This window comes from Cheilinus undulatus, linkage group 2 (genome assembly GCF_018320785.1).
Source record: "Cheilinus undulatus linkage group 2, ASM1832078v1, whole genome shotgun sequence".
In the NCBI taxonomy this organism is placed as follows: Eukaryota; Metazoa; Chordata; class Actinopteri; order Labriformes; family Labridae; genus Cheilinus; species Cheilinus undulatus.
The window spans coordinates 54,580,835-54,602,436 of NC_054866.1; the positions used below are offsets into that span (position 1 = coordinate 54,580,835).

Below are 21,602 nucleotides of genomic sequence, written 5' to 3' on the forward strand. Positions count from 1 at the left end.
TTCACTATTGGGAGATAGGGCTGATGGCGGAGGTTTGCGCTCTCTGAGTGCTTTTCTAGTTATTTATTATTAACATATTTAAATCGACATCCTGTCATCCTATTAAAAATCAGTATTATATATCAAACCCCTTGCTGTCAGCAAGCTCAGGGCCGGCAGGGACATTAACTCAGATGAGAGTCTTGTTTGGGGCTAATCCACCACGTGCTGCTGTGGTAACCTGAGTGATGCTGTCACCATGGTGACCAGGGGCCTCAGTGTCTACCTTGGCGATGAGGTCAATGAGGGGCTGTGCTCCCAGCTCCTCGATCCTCTGTGTGTTGAGACAGGACAGGTAGTAGGACTGAGTCTTCCTCTCGGCCTCACTGCTGCCGTTAAACGTCCCGTTCTCTATGGAACAAAGGGTCAGAGGTCAGTGATACAGGCCGTCATGAAAAAACAGTCCCAGGATCCTAATCAGTCTGACAGAGAACTGACAGAGCTTGAGCAGCTTATCAAAGAAGAATGGAGTAAAATCTAGAGTCCAGATGTTTGAGCCTGACTGAGACCTATCCACACACTCAGAGCTGTGACTGCAGACAAAAGAGACTCTAATAAATACTGACATGAAGGAGGAATATTTATGCACTCACTGATTTTACATTACAGATTTTTCTATTCTATTCTGTCTATTCTATTCTATTCTGTTCTATGATATTATATTCTATTCTGTTCTGACAGAGTAACCATGGTAAGTTAAAGGTCATAGGGTCTGACCTTGTCGTTACTCCGTCTATGATTCTGATTGGCTGTGCCTCTCTTAAACCCCTGTCTCTGCCCACTTCCTGCCTTCCTCTCTCCGTCTTACCCAGCAGGTGTTTGAGCAGCGCCTGGTTTTGCTCCCAGATGCTGTTGAAGGTGGACCAGCGTGACCGTCCATCAGGCAGCGGGTTTTTCCTCATCCAGCCTCCACATGCAAACTGGTAGAAGTCCTGGCATGGGTCCGCGTTGCGGTCCATGGCCTCCACCATCTGACTCGCCACAGTGACACATGCCTCAGAGAGGCATAGGCCACGCCCACTGTCTGCACAGCATCATGGGGTAGAAAGAAAGAGCAGAAATGTATAAAAACTGGAGGGGAGTCTGGAGCTGCTCAAAGTTTGCATCCTCTTTTTGGAGCTAAGAATGGGTGGAAGTAAGGGATGTAAACCTGGCAAAGCAAAGGAGGAAGTAAAGAAGGAAAGGCTGGGTCAGGGAAGGAAAGGGTTTGGGAGGAAATAGGAGGTGGAGGAGGTGTGAAGGAGGATGAAAGGAGAGGCGGGTCCAGAGAGGAAAGGCAGGGTATGAACTGGAGAGTAAGGTGGGAGGAACATTGGAATAAAAAGAGGACACTGGGAAAATAGAAGGAAAGAAAGGAGGTATGGAGGACACAACGAAGGAAAAACTGTGAAAAGCCTGGAGAGGAGGGTTTAAATTCATGTTGTTTTTTATAATCTGATAAATACAACCCAACAATGCAAACCCTTATCAGCCATACCATTATCAAGTCTTTCCTGTTATTTAGTGGAACGACTGGAGGATGAGACGAAGCAGGACTGGGAGAAGAGGAGCAGAGCTGGAACTTAGAAATTCAACAGGTCATAATTTAACCTGGGATTCCCATTTTTTATTCTATTTAGGTAAAATTCGATTTAAAAGGTCAAATATTGACTTGAGATTTAAAGTTTCATCAGAAGACCCCTAAGTCTTGTTAACCATACAGATAAGCTCAAATGTCATGGATTTTAGAGGTTTGGAAAGTGCAGAACCGAGTCCTTATGGAAATGGCTTTTTATTCCAATCCCCAAGTTTGAAAAGATACTACTTCCTGTCTGACAGGAAGCAGCAGGTGAAGCTGGGGAAACATGTCTCTGACAGCAGAACCATCAAACACTTGTGCTCTTTCTCCTCTGTTCTTCTACCTGAACACCAACAGCTGCACCTCCAGTCACCAGTCCGTCAAGCTCCTCAAGTTCACAGATGACGCAACCCTCATCAGACTCACCTCTGGTGGGGATGAGTCGACCTACAGGTGGGAGGGACCATCTGGTGTCCTGGTGCAGCCAGACCAACCTGGAGCCTAATGCTCTGAGGACAGCAGAGATGCTTGTAGACTTTAAGAGGGATGCTGCAGCCCACTACCCTGCCTCATTACCCTCTGGGACTCTATTCTCTTCCTGGGTACCCTCATCACCCAGGACCCCAAGTGATCTCAACATCAGCACCCTTATCAATAAAGCCCAGCAAAGCTGAGGAAGCTGAGGAAACTCAACCTGCCAAAGACGATGATGGTGGACTTCTACACCGCCATCATCGAGTCCATCTTCACCTCCTCCATCCCAGCCTGGCAAACTGCAGCCTGGTCCAGTCCCTCACTGTCGCTGCAGCCTATCAGCCGCTCTGCAGAGAGGGTGACAGGCTGCAGTCTTCCATATCCCCATGACCTATCAGCTCCAGGACTCTGAGGATACCTGTATGCCTCCAGAACCCTGAGGAGACCTGAACCCCTCATAAGACTCTGAGGAGACCTGAACACCTCCAGGACCCTGAGGAGACCTGTATCCCTCCAGGACTCTGTGGAGACCTTAAGGCCTCCCAGGACTCTAAGGAGACCTGAACGCCTCCCAGCACCCCAAGGAGAACTTAATGCCTCCCAGGACTCTAAGGAGACCTGGATGCCTCCCATCACCCCAAGGAGAACTTAATGCCTCCCAGGACTCTAAGGAGACCTGGATGCCTCCCGGACTGAGGCGTGCAGGTAAAACTGCACCTGACCCCTCTCACGCTGGACATGGACTTTTTGAGGCCCTCCTCTTTGGAAGGAGACTGGGGTCCATCAGGACCAAGAGCTCCTACCACAAGAACAGTTTGCTCTCCTCTGCTGTCGGTCTAATGAGGGGTACCCCAGCCCTCCCCTCCAGACTCTCACTGAAGCCCAGAGCCAGCAGACAGAATAATGCACATTCATAGAGACTCATCTGTTGCATAAACTCTCACTGGACTTTATCTCCTCTGTTTATAACCACACACTCTGTCTGCTGCACTCATTCAGAAAAACATGAACTATTAGGGGCAAACAGAGCTGGAAGGGCAGGAAAGAGAGGAAATGAACAAGAAGGGATGGGAATATAAGCAAAGGTGTTGTCAGGTGTTGGAGTAGGGTTACCTGAGCTGAGCCCGAGCCCCAGGACCAGAAGGCAAGCCAGCAGAGCCAGCAGGGCAGCTAACAGCAGGACCGACAGAACAACCTCCAGCTGAGTCCTCCGGCCAAAAATGTCTACACCTCCTTTCCTGAAACCCACCTGAGAGAGAGAGAGAGAGAGAGAGAGGAAGAGAGAGAGAGAGGAAGAGAGAGAGAGAGAGAGAGAGAGGGTGAGGTTCTGGACAGGAACATCCCAGGAGAAAGAGGCTGCGGACACGAGTAAAGCTACTGATTAGCAATGATGCCTTTGATTTCTTTACTGACAGCCAAAGCAGACCAAGGATCATATGGGGGCGCTTGATTTGTTTCTAAAGGCCTTTTCACACATAGTCCTGTTTCAGCCAAATCTTTCACACAGTAAAAAAATAAAATGAACCTCATGTTCTAATCATGTTTGCACACAGACACTGACACTTTTGTCCATCATTCTTTTTGCAGAACAACTTTGAAAGATCAGTCAAAGTCATTTAAAAACAAAAGTGAACACAATAAGTCATATCAGAGATAATCAGCGTTTTTATGCTGCTTTTTTAGCGTGCTTTGGGACTGAATGGAGTAAAGACATGCCAGTTTTGTTCGTTGGACCCTTACCTTCTCCTGATACCAGGATTACCAGGATTCATTCTGATTTTCAGACTGCTATGTGATGGAGAAAGCAGGCAGCTCACGCCGTGAGTCTGATATTTTCCTATTTTTCTCACACTAAAGGGCTAGTGTCTGTTTCTGTGGATCTGAGAGCCGGTACTGCTGGACTCTGTCAGGTTGTTTCCACTGAGCGGTCCAGTTCAGTTTAGTATGGCACAATACACATTTTTTGTGTTTCCATCCACAAAAGTCAGGAAGGGTCCCAAAAAACGGACCTATACCGCCCCACTTTTTTTGGCACCCTTCCATAGGGGCACCAATCTTATCCATCCGTCCCAAAAGCAACAACAATCGAGGTTTGACTTACGTCAGTCTGAGTGGCAGAGCGGTCTGTTCTATGAGGAACCGATGAAAACGGGACAAACATACTCATATCTGCTGAAATCAGGGATACCTGGACTTTGCAGAGATCCACATTGTGGATAATGATATGTGGCCACAAACCGAGATTCCTGACGTTTATCCGGACCTGATCTGAAGTGTACAGCCCAGCTTCCTCCTGTGTCTTTATTAACGTACCATTATGGCCCTAAACGTTTGTGAACAAATTTTCCATCAGCTGAGGATCTGGACTGACCGCTGTTTACAGTGTTTGGAATAAGCCTGATAGATAGAGTTCCTCTTCCTTTTCTTTATTTTCTCTTTGTGAATTGTTTTGGGCTGGTATTCATGTGGGAAATAAACATAGGGTTAAGATGTGTTGGAATGTCCGACCGTCTTGAATGCACCATGACAGCAGTGCACGCGAAGCTACGACTGTATCACCTTTAAATGACGTCACAAGACTCAGGTAGTGGGGAAACGCTGTCTCTGAGAAGAAGAAGATGCCAACTCTGACTCCACAGCTAACCAAATCCCACAGACTTGAATGAAACTTGTCATTGTTTTTCAGTTGTTACCCAACTGAACTAAAACTGAACTGAAAGAAGGCTTAGGCTCACCGAACCACGCAACGCTCCAACGCCGGAGGCCCTGATGACAGCAGCGCGCAGGTGAGCTGGCCAAGCTTGTGTTTCCAACACTGAAAACCAGTCCTGCTTTCTTTCCCTTTTTTTTTTAATAAACTAGATCAGTGTTTTTCAGAGTGTGAGGCAGGCCTCCCCTGGGGGGCGCCACAGAGCTTTAGGGGAGGCGCGGAACCATAAACCTGAAAAAAGGTGATTTGCTTTGCAAACCTCTGCTGTGCATTGAGCAAAATGGATACACTTATAGTTACTTTGGGGACTATGCTATAGAGCAGTGTTACTCAACCAAAGAGCCAAATTATTTAAAATACCTTTGCAAGAGCCACAATCTAAGAGGTGAGAAGAGGCAAAAACAGCTGGAAGTAGTAATAAAAATAGGTTAAAGGTGGCAAAATGGTCAAAAAGCAGCAAAAAAGGGGAGAAAATGGGGAGAAAAAGTGGAAAAATGGTCAGAAAGTAGCAGAAATGGGTGAGAAGTGACAAAAAAATGAGTGAAAAGTTACTTAAATAGGCAAAAAGCAGTCAAGAGTGGCAAAAATGGGCAAAAAAAGAGGAAACAAGTGGTATGTAATGGCAAAAGGTAGTTTAAATGGGCAAAAAATGGAAAAAAAAATGTGAAAAAGGGCAAAAATGGGAAAAAATGGCAAAGAGAAGAGGCAAAAATTGGGAAAAAAAGAAAAACTGTGGTATTTAATGGCAATGGGTAGCTTAAATGGACAAAGAGTGGCAAAATATTGTTTAAAAAAAGTGCAAAAAATGGGATAAAAGTTGCAAAAAGTCATTGCAAAAATGAGCAAAAAAAGGAGAAAAAAAGGGATATCTAATGATGAAAGGTAGCTTAAATAGGCAAAAATGTGAAAAGGGCAAAAATGGGATAAAAGTGGAAAAAATGGGGAAAAAGAGGCAAAAAGAAGTTGTAAAATGACCAAAAATATGACAAAGGGGGTATTTAATGGCATTATAACTGAATAAGAGAGAAAGGCAGATGTTTAAGGACATTTGCAAACCAAAATATATTAATGTTAAAAATGTTTAAAGATTAAACAAAAATGTTTGAAATGTTCTTGTTTAATTTTTTTTTTTTTTTTTTTAATTTGAATCCTTTTTGTGGTCCACCAAATAAACAATTTCTTCTTAGGGGAGGCTCACTCTCCCACACTTTGAAAACCCCTGCACTAGATGTTAGGGCTTTAGTTTCTGATTTGGTTTATTTACCCGGGATTAGCCCGTAACAACACAGTTCAGATGTAGTTAATAAAAACAGCACTTTCAGCTGAATTAAGCTGTTTATTGTTTATTCCCTGCTGATTTCTGTCATTCATCCTCTCCTTATCTCAGAGGCTTGACCAGCAGACTCACACTGGATGCGGTGTCATGTTATTTTGGGGTGGAGCGTACCGAATCGTACCAAACCGTACTCAATCAAACCAGACCACCTGATGGAAAAGTGGCTTTAGGATCCAGAGTCTCCTCTTTCTAACGGTCTATATATATGATCAAATTTGTGCTTTAAATGAGTCTGTTAACCGCGTAAATTCCAAACAGAGAGAATAAGGGCGGTGCCGAAGAGATGGTTAATTATGTCATCACTGGGCCCCTAGTAGTCCGGGGCCCCATGCAATCGCCTTCCTTTGCCTAATAGTAAAGTCCACCTCTACTTGAGAGCGAAGGCCGTTCCCTATAGCGTATGTGTTATACAGGGGAGGTGGTGTAATGGAGGACAGGGATGGGGCAACTGAAGCTAAAGGTGCAACAATTCTGGATTTTATAGAAAATCTGTACATAGTTCTGATTTTCATGGCACCAGCTTTGAACCAGTACAACCAAGAAGTCTTCTGAGGGGGGTCAAGGACAACTGGAGCAATGGTGTGGCCTGGAAATCAAGACAGACATGCCACCAACTGTAATAAGATGAATGTCGCTTTGCACAAAAGCGACTTCACTGTCTTCACGGTTCATCCTGAACTAAGCTGTCATTTTAATCTAACCAGGTTTATTAGCTAACTAGTATACATAGTAGCATGTTTACGGCAGCATGAGGGAGAAAAGCTGTTGAAAAACCACTGCTCACCTCTTAGCTCATGGATAACAAGTTACAGGAAACTTCATCTCTATCATTACTGTCATAGCCTGCTATTCAGCAAAAACTGAGGGGAAAAGGCCCCAACGTTCTGGCTTCACCAACATTCTGCCTGTGATGATGTCATCCTTTAAAGTTCATAAAACATTCCATCCTAGCCTTTGGCTTTCAGGCCAGCCCAGATCCAGTAGTCATTCCAGTCTGACCAGAACTCTCTGGGATTAATTTGCTGTATCAGTGAGTCCTTCAAAAGCATGTTCATGAAAACAAGAGGGAGAAAAGCTGTTAAAGAGTTTGCCTCTTAGCTGGGGACTAACTGGCGTACTGATCTATGATGGATGATGGGCTGTTGTTGGAGTCAGAGGGATAGGGTCCTGATATCAGGTCAGCACTGATGGAGAGTATGGAGACATGGACTAAAGAACAATCACTTAGTGTCTGAACGACCAAAAATCATGGCTGATGTCTGATAAAGCCTCGTCTGAACCCCCCCCCACGCCTCGACAACATTCCTCCACTGAGCTGTTTTCACTCAGGATGGTCGGCCCGCCAACAGGGGGACTCTTCAGTGTGGAAGAAGCCCCCCGGCTCCTCTTCTCCCCTCTAAAGAGCTGATGTTTGCTGTCTGTCTCTTAGCAATACAGACCCCCCACTGCCTCTCTCCCTCTGTGGCCTCCTTTTGTGTTTCCAGTGTGGCCCCCCCCCACGGCCTGGCTCTGAAAATGTCTCTGAGTTCAGGGCTTCACCTGGGTCCAGTTAGCTATGGGAGATTTGAGGAGATTTCCTGAAGACATGAGGCGTTGTATTTATAAAAGTCATTTTTTCCTTCTGAGCTGAGTCACTCTCTGAAAGACACTTAAAGACTCCTTTTCTGAGTAGTGACCAAAACCTAAAACAGCAAAACAGGGCATAGAATAATAATATAGAATAATAATATACAGCTGCAAGAAAAAGTATGTGCATCCTTTGGGATTTCTTGGATTTCTGCATAAATTGGTCATAAAGTGTGTTCTGATCTTCATCAAAGTCACAACAACAGACAAACACAGTCTGCTTAAACTAATACCGCACAAAAAAATATGTTTCCATGTTTTTATTGAACAAACCATGTAAACTCTCACGGTGCAGGGGGGAAAAAGTATGTGAACCTTGGGATTTAATAACTGGTTGACCCTCCTTTGGCAGCAATAACCTCAACCAAACATTTCCTGTAGTTGCAGATCAGACCTGCACAACGGTCAGGAGGAATTTTGGACCATTCCTCTTTACAAAACCGTTTCAGTTCAGCAATATTCTTTGGATGTCTGGTGTGAATCGCTCTCTTGAGGTCATGCGACAGCATCTCAACTGAGTTGAGGTCAGGACTCTGACTGGGCCACTCCAGAAGGCGTATTTTCTTCTGTTGAAGCCATTCTGTTGTTGATTTACTTCTAAGCTTTGGGTCGTTGTCCTGTTGCATCACCCATCCTCTGTTGAGCTTCAGTTGGTGGACAGATGGTCTTAAGTTTTCCTGCAAAATGTCTTAATAAACTTGGGAATTAATTTTTCCGTCAATGACAGCAATCCGTCCAGGCCCTGAGGCAGCAAAGCAGCCACAAACCATGATGGCCCCTCCACCATATTTCACAGTTGGGATGAGGTTTTGATGTTGGTGTGCTGTGCCTTTTTTTCTCCACACATAGTGTTGTGTGTTCCTTCCAAACAACTCAATTTTGGTTTCATCTATGGACAGAATATTTTGCCAGTAGTGCTGTGGAACATCCAGGCGCTCTTTTGTAAACTTCAAACGTGCAGCAATGTGTTTTTTGGACAGCAGTGGCTTCCTCCGTGGTGTCCGCCCATGAACTCCATTCTTGTTTAATGTTTTACTTATTGTAGATTTGTCAACACAAATGTTGGCATGTGCCAGAGACTTCTGTAAGTCTTTAGCTGACACTCTAGGAGTCTTCTTCACCTCATTGAGCATCTTGCGCTGTGCTCTTGCAGTCATCTTTACAGGACGACCACGCCTAGGGAGAGTAGCAACAGTGCTGAACCTTCTCCATTCATACACAGTCTGTCTTACCGCGGACACATGAACATCAAGGCTGTCAGAGATACTTTTGTAACCCTTTCCAGCTTCATGCAAGTCAACAATTCTTGATCGTAGGTCTTCTGAGAGCTCTTTTGTGCCAGGCATGGTTCACATCAGGCAATGCTTCTTGAGAACAGCAAATTCAAAACTGGTGTGTGTTTTTTATAGGGCAGGGCAGCTTTAACCAACACATCCAATCTCATCACATTGATTGGACTCCAGGTTGGCTGACTCCTGGCTCCAATTAGCTCTTGGAGAAGTCATTAGCCTAGGGGTTTGCATTCTTTTTCCACCCTGCACTGTGAGAGTTTACATGGTTTGTTCAATAAAAACATGAAAACATATCATTTTTGTGCAGTATTAGTTTAAGCAGACTGTGTTTGTCTATTGTTGTGAATTTGATGAAGATCAGAACACACTTTATGACCAATATATGCAGAAATCCAAGAAATCCCAAAGGGTTCACATTTTTTTTCTTGCAACTGTAAAATAAAACAGGAGCAATACTTCCATATGAAATCATAACAGTAATAATATATAAACTCTAAAGACCATAAACATGACACATCTGGATAAAATTAGTCAAACATCAGCAGACACTGATCTGAATCATCGATCACCACTGAATGACTCTGACTGGTGCTGAAAAAAATATGAACAACCAACGTTTGATCAACACAACATGAGCTGAAGGTCAGAAAGGCTGGCCGCATTTTTCTATGTTAATAAAATCCTGAAAAAAAAACACATAACAGAAAACACAGTGGACTAATGAGGAGAATGGCTTATTCAAATCACACACCAGTACACGGATCTTTCCAGATATAACCCTGTTTCTGGACTAAATATGTGACTGGATGTGGGGATCTATCTGTGTTTGATGGAATATTCTGATCAGGAGAGATTCTAGCGGTGAGCCGTGTCACTTTTATCATTGTTTGTTTGTTTGCTTGTAGCCTGATGAAGTCCTCAGTAGTGTCTGCTGTGGTGGTTTTATCCTGGAATGGTTAACATGGAGAGAATCCTGAGAATCAGAGCGTTCTGCTGCTCTAAAGCATGTGTTATAATTATAACACTCATTTTGTACATAGTTTTAATAACTGCAGACCCACAATCAGGCTCTCAGATTTTAATGGGTTGAAGTTAGTCAAACCAATCTGACACAGGTTAAGATTAACCTGACATGTCTGTTTCACATATCTACAGCATGGATATATTCCACATTTATCTGGGAAAGCTCCCATAGAAAGTGTTTGGGACGGGCAGAACTTAAAAAAAAAAACATCTCAGGAGGTGATTGGAGGAACGTTCTGTCTGTCGCATTCATGACGGGCCAATCAGAGTGACAAGACAAAATGAGGTTATAGGCATCTGCAACTCTGCAACAAACTGGCAGGCTAGCACTGCTGTAGTGAAGAATGTGAAGAAGAATGGTAACTCACAATTTTATTCTTTTTCTCACGTTTTGACCTTTTTAGCTCCTTACTTTGACTTTTGTCTCATAATTTGACCTTTTAGATCCTAAATTTTAAATTTTGAGCAATATTTTGACCTTTAAAATTGAAAATTTTAATGTTTTTTCTCATGCTTTGATGTTTTAAACTGATGATTCATTTTCATTTTTTGACTTTTTATCTTTTTTTTTTTTTTTTTTACCTTTTTTATTCTTCAATGTTTTAATTTTGAGTAATATTTTGACCTTTTAACTCACATTTTAATTTTTTCTCACGTTTTGACCTTTTAAGCTCCTTACTTTTATTTTTTTATCCCATAATTTGACCTTTTAGATCATCTATTTTAATTTTTTGAAGTAATATTTTGACCTTTTAAAGTCATGATTATTTTTTTTTTTTCATGTTTTGACCTTTTTAACTCCTTGCTTTGATTTTTGTCTCATAATTTGACCTTTTGGATCTTAAATTTTAAATTTTTAGTAGTATTTTGAACTGTAAAATTGAAAATGTAATTGTTTTTTCTCATGTTTTGACCCTTTAAAACCATGCTTTAAACCTTCTTTCTTGTATATTTGTCTCTTAAAAACATGGTTTTGACTTTAAATGCCTTTTGGGCTAGTAAGTTTGAATTTCTATCTTAGATTTTGAGCCTTTAAACTTACATTTTTACTTTATAAATCCCAAAGCCCTTAATTATTAGTACCAAGGTTTTTTCCCCCCATAATTCATTGCTGTTAAAATGAGGTTGACAGTTTTTGGTTAAATGTTGGCCTTGTTGGCCCTCAGGATGGACCCAGATTCAGAATTCGGCCCCTGCTGTGACTGAGTTTGACCCCCCTGCTCTAGAGACACTGCTGGAAGCAGAGTTCAGAGTTCCAGGAACTGTGGTTCCACTACCTGGACGGGGCAGAAAAAGGAAGCCAGCAATGGCTGCTGCCAGATATCTGAGAAAAACCCTCGAGTGACTGCAGAAGACCTCCATGGTGGTAACAGGGACTGAGGTTTCAGTGAGTCCAGTAAGGAGTACTGAATGTAGCCAGAACGCCTTGACCTACACCCCCACAGACCCAAAAGACCAAGAAAAGTCGTCTCCAGTCTGCTCACAGTCATACAAATAAGCCACAGAGGTTTAGGGATTCTGTTCTGTGGAGCCATGAAACTAAACTGAAACTTTTTGTCCTGATGGATCAGCGGTCTGTCTGGAGGAAGAAGAATGAAGAAGACTCTGAGAAGAACACTGAGCCCACGGTTCAGCATGGCGGTGGCTCGCTGAAGCTCTGGGGCTGCTCTGCATCCTTTGACACTGGAAACCTGCAGCGTGTGGAAGGACAGATGGATTCACTGAGGGACCAGGAAATCCTAGGAAGAAACGTCATGCTGTCTGTGAGGAAACTGAAGCTTGGGCATCACTGGACCTTCCAACGGGACCATGATCCCAAGCAGACCTCAGACTCCACCAAGGCTTGGCTGCAGAAGATCTGGAAGACTCTAGCATTGCCATCAAAGTCTCCTGACCTGATCCCAGAGAAAATCTCTGGTGGATTTGAAGAAGGCGGTTGCAGCATGCGGACCCAAGAATATGACTGCACTGGAAGTTTGCACACAAGAAATGGGCTCAGATTCCTCAGGAATGCTGCCAGATGCTGGAGTCTGGATATGCATCTCTATGCAGCAGGTCATTGGAGCAGAAGGTCTCTACTAAGGACCAAAGATGCTGACATGAAGGGGTTAAATCATTCTGAGACTGGAGAAGTATTTATAAGCTGCATTATTACACAGCAATTCAGGTCACTGGAATAAACTCAGTGAGAGTTAAAATCAACTCAATCTGAGTGTACATGTGAGACCATCGAATAAACTCTAGAGTTGAGTTAAAGTAACTCTGCTTGGGGAGTTGATTTTTAACTCTTATCAGGAGTTAAAATAAACTCTTATGGGAGTTAAATACTACTCTCATTAAGAGTAAAATTAACTCCCATCTTGAGTTACATGAACTCTTTCCCAGTGTCTGTGGTTAATACTTCACAATGTTATACATTTTCTTGTACAGAGGTTACATTTCAGACCACTTTAAACACCACCAGATGAAAATCTACCATGCCACAAAACCTACCAATTTTCAAAAGTCGTTGTGCCTAAGCTGTCATGTACTTATCAGAATAGAGCGAAGTCACAGACAGCCTATCGTCCTTTGTATTGGACTAGTCCTTGCCACGTGTGGGAAGTGTATAACTTAGTGGACCGTGTGACTCATGGTGCAGATGTATCTAACATCAAATCAACAATAATTCACCAGAAACAGGAGCAAATGAAACACAGCAGTAGTAACTGTACAACAGGCAACATCTAAACACATATAAATACATCTAAAACATCTAAAATACATCTAAACACACAATGCATGATGGGAAAACTCTGCTTCCCAGATCTGAAGTGGCAGTAGAGGTGTGGCAACAAAGCCGTTGGGAAAGAACTCAGGAACAGAGTTGATTCACTGCTCTCAACACAGTGAATGAACTACTTTTTCTAACACTGCTCAGGAGCATCACTAAACACTAGCTGGAGTCTAAGTGCGTGAATATACTCTGAAAATCTAACTCTTTCACTCTTTTTTGTTTAACTCCCAATTTTTTGACTCTGGGAATTTGCTGTTTAATTACAGAAACCACTTGAAGCGTTGGCTGTGTTGAGCTGTTTCTGCTCCTTTTGTTTGATGTTTTCATGGCTAACAGCAGAAAGTCTGTAAATGTTCACAGTAAACACCCCTGTCTCTGTCTGATGCCCCGTCCACACGGAAACGAATTCAGGTCTATACATAAAAGTTTTTTGTCGTATTGGCGTTTCATCCACACAGAAACGGCGTTTCGGGTGACTGTAAATGATACTTTTTGAAAACGGGTCCCAGAGTGCTTAAATCTGTAAACGACTACGGTTTTGTCTCCGTGTGGATGGCTATCACCATCTTTCTTGAAACGATTATGTCACACACAGCGTGGCTCTCTTACAATGCCTATGCGGTCCGATCAAAACATTAATAGCGGACTACAGGGTTGTGTTCGTGCTGCAGAAGCTACTGAGCTTGTTATGGCTTTTACAGCAAAATCCAATGCTCCTTTACCACCGGGAAACGCAGACACCACATGTTCTTAAATCCAACGCTGAGAGCAACCAGAAGGGCAACTAGAAGAAAGTTTGTGTCAGTTTTCTGTGATCTACTTCTACTACTTTGATGCATTTCAGTGGCAGCATTACAGCGCAACTTACAGGCTTGGCATATGCACTACAGCGTTTTCAGTGGTTTGAGTGGTTCCTGAAATGACTCCGTCTTTACAGAAAACTTTTCCAAAACGAAACAGCAGTATGTTGTTTTAGTCTCTGTGTGGACAGGGCCTGAGGTAGTACTGGGGGGGCGGTCTATCTGGCCCCCTGCTGTGCCATTATTATCATCATGAGGGTGAAATACCACAGGAGAGTTAATACCAAACCTTTAAAGCCGTGTGGATAGTCCATGTGTGGTGTGTTCACTGACCTCCACTCTGTCAGGAGATGATGCTGCCTCAGCTGGAGCGTCTGACACTTCCTCCTCCTCCAGCGTAGCTCGCTTATAGCTGGACATCTGAACACATAGAGAAACTCAGTCAGTGATGCAGATAAATGAGGAACTCTTCTGATCTAATCTGAACTAATCTAATCTGATCTAATCCTATCTGATCTAATCTGATCTGCAGGAAGGAATCAGAGGACATGATGCTATCATGAACATCTCACAGAGACAGGATGTCCACTCACACATTTATCAGCTCCATGACCACGTCTACACAGGACTGATGTGTCTGTCCCAGCTGCACGGTGGTGCAGTGGTTAGTGCTGCAGAGAGATACTGTCTGATAACCACAGAGCATGGACTCATCACAGCTGCAATGCTTTCACTGATGCTGTGGTGAGGAGTGATGGGAAACTGCTCGATTGACTCTTCTCTAGAAACCATGGCATCAAACATCCTCAGAGCTGTAATCCTTTCTAATGATCGAAACTCAATGACAGACTTCATCATACATGTTTACGTTTTTACAAACTTACACACTCTTCTTTCTGAGTTCAACGATAAATATCTAAACTGATGTAGAATCAACAGACTGATGATTGATGTTTCCATGGAAACCACAGGCACAGATCAGCAGGTCAAACTCTGATGAAGAAAACATCGATCAGATTTAACTCACTGCTGCTTCTGCTGATGCCTCTTCATTTATTTAGTCATCTCTCCATGATAACTGAGTGCTCCTCTGGGACTCTGAGGCTTTTATTTTGAAAAAGGATATCAGCTTCCTCTCTGCTGCCTGCAGACACTGCCTGCTGCACAAATAAACCAAGAAATACCAGCATGTTTAAATATTTGTGTAGTTTATGATCACCACAACTCAGACTTCATGTTTAAATGAAGCCTATTACTCTTTTTGAATTATTATTACTAAATTTGCAACATAACAAACCCCAACACTAGTGGGTTCTGCCTTCAGGAGCCTCAAACAGAAAAAGTTATAAAATCAAACTTTATTTATGCAGCACCTTTAACAAAAAAAGTTACAAAATGCTTCAGGGCATAAAAGCAGGAAACCAGTCAGACTGAGGCACCGCAATGAAGTTAAAAAAAGTCAAACTCAGTTAAGAGTGAATTAATAAAACCTAAACTAACTCAGACTTAAATTTAGCACAAAATCAGTAAAATAAGTTAAAGCCACTTAAAACCCTAACCCCGGGAAAGTTCACTTACAAAAAACTGATTTTAAAGAGGACAGGGTTCAGGCCAGTCCGATCCCTTCAGTAGACTATCCCAGAGAGTGGGGGTCTGTCTGAAAAGGTCCCCCTTGGTCCTCAGCCTGGATGGGGGACCAGTTAGCAGACCCTTGGCTGAGAACTTCAGGGTTTACCGGGTCCACTTGGGGGATGGGGGGGTGTACGTGATGTATGTGGAGTCCAGACCAGAAAGAGCTTTAAAGGAGATCCTTAGAATCTCAAAACCAGTTCTACACAAGCGGCAACCTCCGGTCCTGAAAAATGAAGCCAATGCAGGTGCAAAAAATTGCTATACCGCGAGTGTCCACTTGAGGCTGGCTGCAGGAACACCATAAGTCCCATCTGCACACATGTTAAACAGCCAGCTTTGACACTAGAAATAAACTGGTTTACAGCCTGGTTCAAAACACCAAACATGTCTCATTAGCTAGTGACTTATTGTGCTCCCACTGTACGGGAGGTGAATGTTTTTGTACCATGATGGTTTGGATTATATTTAGGATGAAAGCTGATTGGCGCGTCTCATTTAATTGACAGATAGCTCGGCAAGCAGAGGCTCTGTTTCTGTCAACCAGAATGCCAGCTAGCAGGCTGACAGGAAGTCGCGCTTAGTAGGCGGGCTGTTAGGTTGATCCAAAGTTTGGTTGAGACCGCGATTTCAATATGGAAGCCTCCACGGATTGGCTTCAAGAGCCGTTTGAGTCTGCCTATTGTAAGCAGACGATTGACGTCACACGGGGTTTGTCCAATTCTTTCTACAGTCTATGGTTCTACATTTACCAGAGAGCCAGTGACAGGTTGGAAGGGTTGGTTCTGTTCTGAGGCTGGCTCATGCATTTAGGACTAACCCTGTAAATCTACTATTCATGTTGGCTTTTTGACAGGCAAAAATAAAGCTGATAAAATCATGACTGTACTGCTGAATTAACAAGCTTGTCCACATTCAAGCTACTGAAGAGAGAAGTTTTAATGCTGGAGAGCCATGGTGCTAGGGTAAACAGGATTTACAGAACTTCTGTCTGATTCAGACTGAGCTGTTCCTAAAATCTGTGGTAAAGTCTGAGAGTGAAGAACCTTTAGAAAGATAGAGCTGAGTGTCTTCAGCAGAGGAATGGAAATTAATATTGTTAAGTAGCATGAGCACAGAAAACAGCCCAGGGCCCAGAACCGACCCTCCAGGTCTCCCACATGAGAACCTTAGAGACTGAGTTTCCCGAAGACCTCCCACTTAAATCAGAATAATACTGACTAGGAGCCAAATTAGAAACACCGAGCCAAAGTCTCAGGCGCTGAAATAAAATCAGTGTCAGAGGGGTCAGGGTATTTTCTGGCAGATCCATTTCCATTTTTTATTTTAAATAAACAAAAAAGGATAAACAAAAAACAAAATTTTAAAAAGGGGTCCAATTTTCCAATTTTTTTTGTTTGTTTTTTTCAATTCTGTTATTTTTTTTCATAATTTATTGAAATGTTTGAGGAAAATGAAATCATGTGACCCACTGAGGAAGGTGAGCATTTCAAAATAATCAGATAAATCCAGACGTCTGAGCTGACCAATCAGCATTATCTAAAAGGAGCGTGGTGGTAGCTGTAGGCGGGGTTTAGGGGTACTGTAGGCCGCTCTGATGTAGCTGTAGCATAGCCACAGTTTCATCAGAATAGTTCCAGATTTCTCTATAAAACCAGAGCCAGGAGCCACACTGGGAGCTTCTCTGGACAGAGATGTTTTTACATCATTAGTTTTATCCACCAACAAACTCCACAGCTCCTAAACGCTGACAGATCCAGCCTGAAGAGCTCGGCTCACCAGAGCTGCACATGCGGACCACATCACGTTGTCTGGTGGCTCTGATTGGCCCGTAATGAAACACACAGACGGTTCTGTCTGTCAGACCAGAGAAAAGCTGTGGTGTAGAGGTTTCCTGGAGGACTGGCACATAAATCCATGTGGTGTTTGAGGCTGTGTTTCTGGATCAGTGTGGGCGGGCTGCTGTGCTGTTGATGTTTCAGACACACAATGATGGAGGGGCTGCAGGGAGGGGGCGGGGTGTAAACACAGGAAGTGGAGGTTTATTTGATCACAGTTAAATATGTCCTCATGCTGAGACTGAGCCGCGCCCCGCTGCTGCTCTGCTTCTCCTCAAACACGCCATCACCATCAGTGTCTCCTGCTTTTATTGTTGAGAAAACAGCTGCTGACAGGAAGTGAACTCCAAGTCTCCAAATTAAAGAAATCTGTTTATCATGTAGATTAAAATGAGCCCCATGTCTACAGGTCCTCAAACAAACTCTGCATTTAGTCAGAGCCAGCTTCAATCACAAGGAAATTCTCACAGACGAGGGATGATTGTTTATGACATCTCATCTGTTTTACACTAAAAACCCCAAAAGTTTCAGTGCAACAACTTTTAGAATTTTAAATTTCTAATAACTGATATTTGATATTAATGCTCCAGTCTGATCTTCATTCAAAGTTATGGCAAAAAGAGTGAAACCCTTTTTTAATGGTTATTATATTTGCTGACATTTTTGTATGGAGTCCACGGTGGCCACAAACTATTTCTTTTAAATAAAAAAATAAAGTTGTTTCTCATTAATAACATATTCTAGGAAACTCAGTTTTCATGTAGTTTATGAGAAATATTTATTTTGTTTAATTGCAACACAAATATCAGAGTTTTTGCACTTTCCCCTAAAATGAATGGATGTGTGTGTGGCTGGATAGCTCAGTGGTGTTTGACCCTGGGTCCATCAGAAAAGTCCAGAAACATTACTCCCTCACTCCTCTTCTTCACTTTTCTTTAACCCTGACCCCGAATTTCCATATACAGCATGCACACTGTGCACTGAAGCACCGCGCGTTTGTGCCGACCGAAAGGCGAGCAACCTTGCTCACTAGAGGCGAGTCTAGAGCGCTGCGCCGTGGCGCGCAAGCCCTGATCAGAAGGAAGAGATCACGGGAGAACTGTGAGTTCACGCAGGAATAGCATGTCAACAGTGGACTATATTACCTTTTGGGGTTAATTTATCATCCTTTCCAGTACAAGTCTATGATATTATTGCTTCCTCCATTGAGTGAGTACATTAGGAAGTTAAAAGGTTAATGTTTGCTCAAAGGATCTGTGGTTTTATGCAAAATTCTTTGGCTAAATATCCTCAAAAGTGAACTTTTCCTCATCAGTGGCACCGTTGTAGCTCTGTGACCCTTTGCTTTTACTGCAGGATGAGACGTAATGTTGATATAGTGATGATTTATGATCGGGAGTCTGTGCATCGTGTTGTATTTTGAAAGAACCGGTTATTCTATGCTTGTGACTTCCTCTTCTGGAGCTTTCTGATCAACGGTATTGACGTGGTTTGGCAGTGGCCGAAACGAAGTGGAACAAAGTGTCAGTCCAGGCACACGCCGCTGCCGGTCTGGAGCGCCGGCTGTGGAAATGCTCTGATAGCGTAGAGAGGGAGCGATTTACTCCGCAGTATGATTCACCGGCGTTTCGCGGCACGTTCACTGTATGTGGAAATTGGAGGTAATGATTTGGTTCAGGGGTGTCAAACTCATATTGACCCTTGGGCCAGATTTGCTCTGATGAGAGCAACTTTTCCTCATCAATGGCGCCATTGTAGCTCCGTGACCCATTGACCTCTTGGTGACCCGAGAGGCTCTCGCTGCAGGATGAGACGTAATGTTGATATAGTGATGACTTACAATCGTGAGTCCATGCATTGTGTTTTATTTTACTCTTGTGACTTCCATGGTGGGTGCTTTCTGAACGACAGTGAATTTACGAGGTTTGGCAGCGGCCGGCGCTGAAATAGACCTGCAGCGTATCTGAAACGAAGTGGAGCGGAGTGGCGCTCCGGGCACGCGCTGCTGCCGGTCTAGAGCGCCAGCTATGGAAATGCTCTGATAGACTAGAGAGGGAGCGAAGTGTTCCACAGTACGATTCGCCGGCGTTCCCCAGCGCGCACGCTGTATATGGAAATTCAGGGTGAGGAGTAACAGGGTAATTATAAATGCCCTGGGATATATATATGTATATACATATATATATATCCCAGGGCATTTATAATTTAGATTATTTATCATACATTGTATATAAGAGAACTTGGCTTATTTTCATACTCTAAAACACAATGGATGGCTCTTATTTTGACAATGGAGGCTTTTATTTTGAAATGCTCATCTTTACCACTGGGTAATATGGTGTCCTTTTCCTCAACTAAAATACTTAAATTAAACAAAATAACAGAATTAAAAAAATGAAAAATAACTTTGATGCATCTTTAATTTTTTTAAATTTGTTTTTTTATTTTTGTGCCCAATATGAAAAAAGGAGAATATGGCTTGTTTATCAATAATAAATAAGCCTGAACTGCTTTTATCGTGTACACAGCAGGAGACAGATTTTTACTTTATATTTGATGGAAAGGTTTACTTTTTAGCACATGTAAAAAATAAAGAAATGAATGAATAATAAGAGCAAAACACAAACAAACAAACAGACAGTGGGTTTGATAGGTAAATGTTGGCTTGGATGGCACTTGTTTGACATAAGGGCTTTTATTTTGAAATGTTTCCCTTTCCCAGTGGGTCATAGATAATTGATCATGCCTTCATGTGAGTGTTTGACTTGTAAAATTGTGCAGATTAATTTATCAGAGAATAAACAGTTATAAACTAAGGCTGGACTGAAAAGGTTTGGGTTCTGGTGGACTAAATCTGGACCAAAGCTTTAAAGCTGAAAAGACTCAAATGTGGCTAGAAATAAACAACACTATGGTTATACTCTGTGTACCATCATCATCATCTTCATCATGAGCTCCTGGAGGTGAGTCCCCCCCCCCCCCCCCCAGGGTCTCACCACCCCACTGCTGCAGGAAGCCCGAGGTCTCCGAGTGTTTCCTTCCTGAGGACCCTCTCTGAAAGCAGTCTGTCCGCCTGCTCTGTTCTCTTTAATTGATGACGCACGCAGAGGGGGAGAGAGGGGGGAGTGGGCGAGCTGTGTTGCTAGGAGATGGGAGAGTGTGTTATATCTCTCTGGAGGCTGATGTCACTGTGTGTGTAATTAGATAATGTGTGTGAATCATCTCCATTCAGCTCTAATGGAGTTCTCTGCAGCTTATGTAACATCTGTCGGTCTGTCCGTCCTCGTCCTGACCATGAAATCCTCTCTTTTGTCCCCTCACAGCCTCCGTATTTCAAACACTGAGCTCTGCTGCTGGAGAGGGAAATAGAAACAATGAAACACCTCTGGGTCTGTTTACAGCTAGCCTAGCTTAGCACAAGGACTGGAGAAAAGGGAAGGTTACGCTCAATGACAGCTCCCTGCTGTCACTCCAAGAGGCCACGCCCCTAAATACACACCACTTTAAGCCTTAATATCACACACCCAAGCCAAATTCAACCTCAAACACAAACCCTCCACCAGGGGGCTCTGAAGAGTGGAGAATCCCAGGAGTGACTGATGCTAACAGTGCTAGCATTGCTAATGTAGCCTGGATGAAGGCCTACGTTTGCGCTCACAGCTACGTAACAGAGACTGAATTAAAAAGTTACTCTCCATCTCTCCGGCTTGGCGCGGCGCTACGATGCATGGGCGTGATGTATGAAGCTCTCTGTCTGGACTCTAAAGTTGCCTTTTGCAATTAAATGCCACAAGTTTCCCATTTTGCTTCTCTTTGATGTATTTTGCCCATTTTCCCACCTTTCTGCTGATTTTTGCCCATTTTAGTCACTTTTCACTTATTTTTTTGGCACAGTTTTGCCACTTTTGGACCGTTGTTGCCACTTGTAACAGATTTTTTTCCCACTTCTCACCTATTTTTGTCACTTTTCTCCCTGTGTTTTTCACTTTTCCCCCATTTTGGACCCTTTTATCCTGCTTTTTGCAATTGTTCGCCCCTTTATGCCTATTTTTGCCATTCTCCACCATTTAAGCTGCCTTTTGCAGTTAAATGCCACTTACTTTTTAATTACTTTATTACTTAATACACCTTTTTTATTGTTGCCCATTTTAGTCACTTTTCAATCATTTTTGCCATGTTTTTTGCCAACTGTAACTAAATTTTTTTTGTCACTTCTCAACCATTTTTCCCCCTTCCCCCTAGTTTTTGCCCCTTTTTGCCTATTTTTACCACTTTCCACCCATTTAAGCTGTCTTTTGCAATTAAATGCCTCTTCTTGCCCATTTTCCCACCTGTTTTCTGACATTTGCCCATTTTTCCTACTTTTTTCTGATTTTTTCCACCTTTTATTTATTTATTGGTCACTTCCCACCCATTTTTGTCACTTTCTGTCCTTTTTTGCCACTTTTCTCCCAGTATTTGCCTCTTTTTGACCACTTTTGCCACCTTTAACTTATTTTAA

General features: G+C 43.0%; 1 protein-coding gene across 1 annotated transcript in view; it reads right to left on the reverse strand.

Moving 5' to 3' along the window:
* ece2b (endothelin converting enzyme 2b) overlaps positions 1–21,602 on the reverse strand; it is a 62,290-nt gene that overhangs the window by 29,209 nt on the left and 11,479 nt on the right. The window contains exons 2-5 of the mRNA XM_041810031.1: positions 13,968–14,054; positions 3,185–3,320; positions 848–1,063; positions 266–390 (exon numbers count right to left, since the gene is read on the reverse strand). Of these exons, the coding sequence (XP_041665965.1) occupies positions 266–390; positions 848–1,063; positions 3,185–3,320; positions 13,968–14,054 (564 nt within the window). The remainder of the gene's footprint in view (positions 1–265; positions 391–847; positions 1,064–3,184; positions 3,321–13,967; positions 14,055–21,602) is intronic.